At 47.9% G+C, this 6,932-nt stretch overlaps 3 protein-coding genes and 1 pseudogene across 3 annotated transcripts, besides 20 other annotated features; all 4 read left to right on the top strand.

Moving 5' to 3' along the window:
- Tc00.1047053503499.30 lies at nucleotides 1-944 on the top strand (annotated as a pseudogene; the record flags this gene model as incomplete).
- Nucleotides 1-6,932: a sequence feature (heterozygous, non-Esmeraldo-like haplotype).
- Nucleotides 1,584-1,919, top strand: Tc00.1047053503499.24 (uncharacterized protein; the record flags this gene model as incomplete). Its single annotated transcript, XM_799830.1, has 1 exon — nucleotides 1,584-1,919. One exon carries the CDS (start codon nucleotides 1,584-1,586, stop codon nucleotides 1,917-1,919), a length of 336 nt encoding a protein of 111 aa, XP_804923.1.
- Nucleotides 1,615-1,635: a microsatellite.
- Nucleotides 1,720-1,747: a microsatellite.
- Nucleotides 1,954-1,974: a sequence feature (AT_rich).
- Nucleotides 2,034-2,058: a sequence feature (AT_rich).
- Nucleotides 2,170-2,199: a microsatellite.
- Tc00.1047053503499.20 (hypothetical protein, conserved) lies at nucleotides 2,232-3,230 on the top strand (the record flags this gene model as incomplete). Its single annotated transcript, XM_799829.1, has 1 exon — nucleotides 2,232-3,230. The coding sequence occupies one exon, from the start codon at nucleotides 2,232-2,234 to the stop codon at nucleotides 3,228-3,230; it is 999 nt and encodes a 332-aa protein (XP_804922.1).
- Nucleotides 3,365-3,385: a sequence feature (AT_rich).
- Nucleotides 3,447-3,481: a microsatellite.
- Nucleotides 3,520-3,596: a microsatellite.
- Nucleotides 3,745-3,784: a microsatellite.
- Nucleotides 3,992-4,134: a sequence feature (T-rich).
- Nucleotides 4,246-4,273: a microsatellite.
- Tc00.1047053503499.10 (hypothetical protein, conserved) lies at nucleotides 4,351-4,941 on the top strand (the record flags this gene model as incomplete). Its single annotated transcript, XM_799828.1, has 1 exon — nucleotides 4,351-4,941. The coding sequence occupies one exon, from the start codon at nucleotides 4,351-4,353 to the stop codon at nucleotides 4,939-4,941; it is 591 nt and encodes a 196-aa protein (XP_804921.1).
- Nucleotides 5,157-5,182: a microsatellite.
- Nucleotides 5,972-6,012: a sequence feature (GA-rich).
- Nucleotides 6,014-6,051: a microsatellite.
- Nucleotides 6,107-6,287: a sequence feature (CT-rich).
- Nucleotides 6,424-6,616: a sequence feature (GA-rich).
- Nucleotides 6,620-6,642: a microsatellite.
- Nucleotides 6,699-6,737: a sequence feature (A-rich).
- Nucleotides 6,761-6,813: a sequence feature (A-rich).

The following is a 6,932-nucleotide window of genomic DNA, read 5'->3' on the forward strand; positions in this document are numbered from 1 at the left end:
GAGATTCTCATATTTCATCCCTTTGATACACGGCGAAAGCGACTCATGTCGCATCAGCACATTGTATTTGACCCCACCTCCTTGTCGAACACGTGGCGGGTTTTTTGCGGGTTGTGTTGCAGGGCATGGAGCACGACAAGCCCCTTGGGGCTCGCATCACTTCTTTAGACCGCGTGAGGCACATGTACCCGGGAAGCACATACGCCATGTTATATAAGGTGCTGCAGCGCGTCATTAAATTTGCAGGTCAATCATACATGCGGGATTTTTTAGAGTCTAGATTTGGGCATATTTTTTTAGGGGATGCGCAGGAACAATCAAAGCAGCAGCACCAGCAGAAGCAGCACACCCACAGAAGAAATAATCACGGCGCAATGGCGCTTGAGGCCACCGCTGGGTGCCTTGTAGGTGTTTTCGAGGTGATTCTGTTGCCCATTGACCGGATGAAGGTGCTGAACCAGACAAATAAAGGGGCCATTAAAAACCGCTCTTTCTTCCGAATCCTCCGTCAAGAGGGGGTTATGAGGATGTACGCAGGCATTGGAACAACCGCGGTGCGAAACGCCCCTGGTTCCTTTCTGTTGTTTGGGGGTGTGGCCTGGACCAAGGAGTACGTGTTTCACCTGGAGGACTACAGCGATGCGACGGTTGTTCAGAATTTGGTGAGCTCCACCGTGGGTGGTTTCCTCGGCGTGTGGTTTACGAACCCAATCGATGTTGTGAAGACACGCATTCAAAACAAGAGATTTGAAGACGGCCGCGTGACTGGTTGGAGCGTGATGACGGAGACCTTTCGGCGAGAGGGCGTGACGGCCTTTTACAAGGGCATGTTGCCGAAACTCCTCACATCGGCACCTCGCCTTGTCTTTTCGTACACAATGACGCAGTTTTTTATTAGATGTTTTCGTGGTGAGAAGCCAAAGCCGTTGCGCGAATCAAAATGACTGGGAGAGAGAGAGAGAGAGACAAGAAGACAAGGGAGAAGGGGTGGGCGAAAACTATCTGGATATAATCTAAACCTGTAAACACGACGAAAAGACAGGTCTTTTCTTCTTCTTAAATTGGAGATGAGGTCCCTCGTCTTTTTTAAAATTTATTTTAACCTTCTTACGGTGCCACTTTGGAGGGCAGCGCCAGTGCGGCTCTTTTTTTTTTTTTTTTTCTTTGCCCTACTACTACTGCTATTATGACTACTGCTTCCATCCGCGTTGGAAGGAGGAGTCCGGCGGTTGCGGGGCCCTTTGAAAGGCTGCAGCTTTTTTTTCTTTTTGAAACGACGGGCCTGACGATTATTACATTAGAAATTTTTTTGAATTTGGTTGATTGATTGATGCGTATGAGAGCTGAATAGATCCCCCTGAAGATTGCGGAGGGTGTGTGTGTGTGTGTGGCGCTGCGGGTGCATGGAGCCCAAACCCTTATGCCCTCCATTGTGATGCGTCTTTCCTCCTTTCACTCTCATTGCGGGGGAATAGGGGAGAAGCGGCCACCAGAAGACGTCGGCTACTTTTTTTTTATTTTGGAGGGGAGGGGTTGCTCGAGGAGGAAAGATGGAAAGAGCGCGCTGGTAGGGGGGAGCAGCCATGTGTGTAGGGAAGTCGCAGGGGTGGGTGGGAGAGAGAGAGAGAGAGAGAGGCGTGTGGACGGAGGCGCCGGTGAGGATGACTGCGGCCCCATTCACAATTGGGAATTTGTTTCTCTCCAAAAGGAGGGGAGAATATAATAATAATAGCAACAATAATAATAAAGGAGAAGCTATGGTGGTGGTGAGGGAGAGACGAGGAAACAAAATTCACATCGCCGTTTGTGCCGCTTCTGTTGCGAACCGCTGGATTCTTGTGATGTGTGTCTATGCGGTTTCTTTTTTTTTTTTTTGTGTGTGTGACTTTTACTTATTCAATGCGTGCGCGTGTGTGTGAATGAGTATGAGTGGGGTTTGATTGTACATGCAGGAAAATATATATATATATATTTCAATTGCCATTTTTGTTACTTTCTTTTTTTTTTTTTACGATTTGTAAACTGTACGTGTGTTTTTTTTATTTTTATTTTTTATTTCCTTATTTTGGGCTTTGTGCCGGTCCAAATTGCGAGTTTTTTTTTTTTTCTTGTTGTTGTTGTGGTGGTGGTGGTGGCGTTGACAACACTTTTTTATTTCATCACGGATACCTCTCTCTCTCTCTCTCTCTCTCTCTATCTGTGTGTGTGTGCTGCGTAGGGGGGCGCCGGTCATGCGATCACGTGGGTCCGCTCCGTCGTCTGCGCCGGGTGAGCAACACTGCACGCTGCGCATCCGCAACCCCGCCGCCGATGTGGTGTACCATCTTGTCTTCGAGGGCAACATACGCAAGCTGACGGGTGCGCAGCTGCGGCTGCACCTCGAGGCCATCTGCCTCATCCCAGCGGAGCAGCAGGTGCTCACGTTCAACGGCGTCCCTGTCGAAAACACAAGCACCGGGGCGTCGCTGGGGCTGCACAACAAGGCAGTGCTGGAGCTCCACACCGCGGGGGAGGCGAGTCGGATCCCGTCTTCGCGGCGTGGCGACTGGGGTGACAGACGCCGCGGTGGGCGGCAAACGCATCCCGCCGAGGAGCATTTGAACCAGAGCGATCGCATTGAATTTTCGCATGGTTTAAACACGTCGGCGACAACGGCGTCACAGTGCACGCCAGTGCCACGCCCCAGGCAGCAGAGGGCAGATAGAGAGAGGGCTGGTGAGCGTCAGCGCTACCCGTGCGACAAGCATGACTGTGGTGGGCCACGCGCAGCAACGGGTACATGCGCTGTGGCGCCGTTAGAGAGGACTCCTTCGGCGCAGACTTTATCGCCGGTGGATGTCATCATTGAGGAGGACGCCATCGATGGCCTGGGCACCGCAATGATTCCATTTTATGATGCCGACGTTGAGGATGCACGCTTGGAGCAAAGGGAGTATGTGTGGATGATGGAGCAGATGCGGTTTGAGACAGAACGGATGAATCGTGAGCGGGAGCTTCTTCGTCAACGCGAGGAACTGGAGCACGAGGCGGAGATTCTAGAGCGAGAGAGGTGTATCGTGAAAAGACGTACGCTGCAAGAACGACGGAAGCTCGTTGAGCTACATCAGTGGATATGCGAGGAGATGGCGATGGAGGCACAAATTCTGAATCTTAACGGCCATGAAAACGACTACAACAACTGTGCGAATGACGACGGTGATGGCGGTTATTTTATAGAGCGGGGGAAATAGAGGAAATTGACACTGTTGACGTCCTGTCATTCCCCCCACCACACACACACAAGCTGCCTCTTGCCTTACATGCAGCTATGCAAATACATGTATCTATCTCCTACCCCTTTTTTCCTTGTGTATGTACATGTGTGTTTATTTTTTTATTTATTTTTGATGCCTGAAGAGAAACCCATAGAAATTAAAAAAGCAACAATAAGAAAAGAAAAAAAAGGTTTATTATTATTATTATTATTATTGCTTTTATTGTTGAGTATCTGATCGATTTGAATAAAAAAACAAAAACAAACATACACACACGTATATATTTATGCATGTATGCATGTGTGTATACATGACCAATACGCATGCCATACATGCATGTATAATAATTATAAACATGGGGCGTTGTTGGTGCATGACGCACCCCCCCTACCCTGCCCTACCCTTCCCCCTACCTCAGCTGCTGTGGATGAACAGGAGGGAGGGAGTTCCGCACGGGGGTCTTTTCTCCGCTGTTTTAATTCACGGCTGGTCTCTCTCTCTCTCTCTCTCTCTCTCTTTCCTCCCTTTCTTTATTCCTCGCACACATGCATGCACACACGTGTACTTTTCCCAGCTTTTTTTTTTTTTTCTTTAGCACGTGATGTGTGTGTATGTGGATGTGCAAGCTGAATAAAGTCCTGGGAAAAGAAAATGGGACTTCTCATCCATTTTTTTTTTTTTCATTTTTTTAACTTTTTTTTGTCTGTTGCGCCCCTACGCGTTGTCGCAGAGGGGGGAAAAAGGAAGCACGAATAATAAAAGAGAGGAAAGGGAAAAAAAAAAGTCAAAAAAAGAAAAAGAAAAGGGGAAAACGAAATTCACACGCAACGAGCAGAAACGAAGAGAAAAAAGAAAACAAACAAATAAACAACAACAAAAAGGGCTGCAGTGGACTGAAGGACGAGGGACGGAAAAAAAAAAAAAAGGGTTTTGCGATTGCCACCAAAATTACGTGCGGGCAACGAGGCACATTTTTCCTGAAAACACACGCGCGGGCGGGCGGACGGACGGGTGGGCGGTCAGTGAGTGAGGGGAAGGGGAGGGGGAAACCAACAACAAAACGGTCAAACAAACAAAAAAGGGCTCAGCGGGTGGCATGGCGGCAAACATTCAAGTCACGCCGGAGCAGGTGCTGCAGTTCAGCGCCCCTACCAGCGAGTTTCTCTGCCCCTTTACCGCCAACACGTATAACATTGAGTTTTATCGGTTCACCATCCGTGACATGGAGACAGGCAAAGTCATGTTTGATGTCGAGCGCAACCCCGAGGATTACCCGTCCATTCCCACCATCGCGCAGCTACCGGAGGAGGTGCATCGGACGATGCGCACCATTTATTACAATTTCCCCCCGTCTATGCTGCGACGCAGGGCGATTGGCGCCAAACTCGTTTTTGGTATCAACAGCGACTTCCCCGTCCGAAACTTTCGCATGATTGAGCGACATTACTTTCGTGATACACTTATAAAATCGTTTGACTTCACGTTTGGTTTCTGCATTCCGCACTCCACCAACACGTGGGAGGCCATTTATGACATGCCTGCGCTCTCCGAGGATTGGATCCGCGCCATCATTGACAATCCGAACGAGACTGTCAGCGACAGCTTTTACTTTGTGGAGAATAAATTGGTGATGCATAACAAGGCATTTTACGCATACGACGCACCGGAGGAAAATGCCGTTATTTGATGCAACGAAGGCACGAAAGAATGATGGAGAAGAAGGAGGGGAGGTATTCCGTGTCTGTATGCGTGCGTGTGTGGGAGAGACGCGGACACACAGACACAGACATGGAGAGGAGGGAGAGAGTGAGGAAGGGAGAGAGAAGTCAAGAAGGAAAACACAATAAACGAAAGCAAAAAATAAAAATGATGAAATGATAATTACGAGGGGGGTGGGGGCGAAGAGAGAGAGCGAGAGAGAGAGAGAGTAAGTAAGAGAGGGTGATGAACGCAAACAGGGCCTGCAGACACACACGTTTTGTGTGTCCGCACGTCACATTTTTATGCTTACATCTAAATGAAGAGATGAGGAGAGTGCCAGAAAATGGCACGACGAGGAACATATGACGCTGAAGTCACACACACACACACACGTGAACTCAGGTGCCCTGAAGGGCCGATGGCGAGAAGAGGATGAAGAGCGACGGAGCCGCGAGGGGGAGGTGAGAAGTGGAAGGATACGATTTAAGGAAATAAAAGGGGCCTACGCGTGAGATGCACACGGCGCGGTAGAGGGGGGGGGGGGGCGGCAAAACAAAAAAAAAGTGAGAGTGTCAAACGAATGCGTGTTTAAAATGTCGATGGTGATGACAGTGAACATTTTAGTAGTTATTTACCACTTCATTCTTGTTGCGTTTTTTTTTTTAAACTTGTGACGCTTTTTAGACCATTCATGCCGTGTTTTGTTTGTTTTCAACCGAGGCGATGATGCGATGGAAGAAGAATGGAATCGACGATGACGAGGATGAATGAATAATCCCGTTGCCCTGCTGGGGCTGGTGACTGTCGCTGTGGTCCTGGGATTTGCCTCCTTTTCTTTGCTTTTGCCTCCTCATCTGGAATGGGTGGGTAGGTGGTGGGTGTTTACGGCAGTTTTGTGTCTATTGATTCCTTTTTTTTGTTTGTTGTCTCCTTGTGCAGTGTGTTTGTTTGTGTGGGGCGTTGGTGTGGTTGGAGTAGGAGCTGGTTGTAGGGGTTCTGCACACACACACACAGGCCTCTCTCTCTCTCTCTTTTCCCTCTCCCGTTCCCCTTCTCTTTATATATAATCTATATATATATATATATATATGTGTATGTGTGTGTGTGGAAGAAGAGAGGATGGATGAATGCAATGTGAAGAGGCCTGGCAAAAAAAAAAGGGGGGGTGGGGGGAAAAAAGGTAGGGCATGGAAGGGGAAAGGGAAGGGGAGCAGAGGTTTGAAGAAAGAAAATAGGGTGATACATGCAAACAAGGAAACAAACAGAAAAACCAAAAGGTAGGAAATAACGGAAAGGAAAAAAGAAGGAGGGAAAAGAAGAGGAAAAAACAGGGTCCAGGTGGAACGTGCCGTGCTGTGAAAAGGGTAAGGGCTGGGGAGGAATGCGCATGTGCCCTCATGTTTCCTTTTTTTTTTTTTTTAAAGTTTCCTGCGGCCATTTTGTGTGCTCCGTGTGTCTTTTGTGTCTTTTTTTCTTCCTTTCCTCCCCTCCCTCTTCTTCTTTTTTTTTTTTGTGCGTGTGCGTGTGCGTGTTGTTCATCTTTGCATTTTTTATCCAAATGTTTTTGTTAAAACTTTTTTCTTTTTTTTTTTTTCTTCCGCTTCCATACTCCCCGCATTTTTTCTTCGTGTCCTTTTTTTTCCCTCTTCCTCTTCCCCTTCCTCTTCTTTTTTTTTTTTTTTTTTTTCTGAATTGCTTGCGGAATGTGGCCGGACAGGCGCAAAAACTAAAAAATTATTATTATTTTTTTTCTTTTTTTTTTTTCTTCCGATTTTTTCTTTTGTGTGTTTGACGGACGGACGGACTTTTTTCCTTTTTTTTTTCTTTTCTCCTTTTCTTCTCCCTCTTTGGCTTCTCTCCCCCCGCCGGCAATTCGTTGAGTCTCTTTGACTCATCCCGCATGACACGTCAGTTCCAAAGGCAGCCGCCACCGCAGTACCGCAGCAGGAGGAGGAGGGAAGGGGCGCGGAGCTTCCA

The sequence above is a fragment of the Trypanosoma cruzi genome, genomic scaffold (assembly GCF_000209065.1).
Source record: "Trypanosoma cruzi strain CL Brener 1047053512861 genomic scaffold, whole genome shotgun sequence".
Taxonomy (NCBI): Eukaryota; Euglenozoa; class Kinetoplastea; order Trypanosomatida; family Trypanosomatidae; genus Trypanosoma; species Trypanosoma cruzi.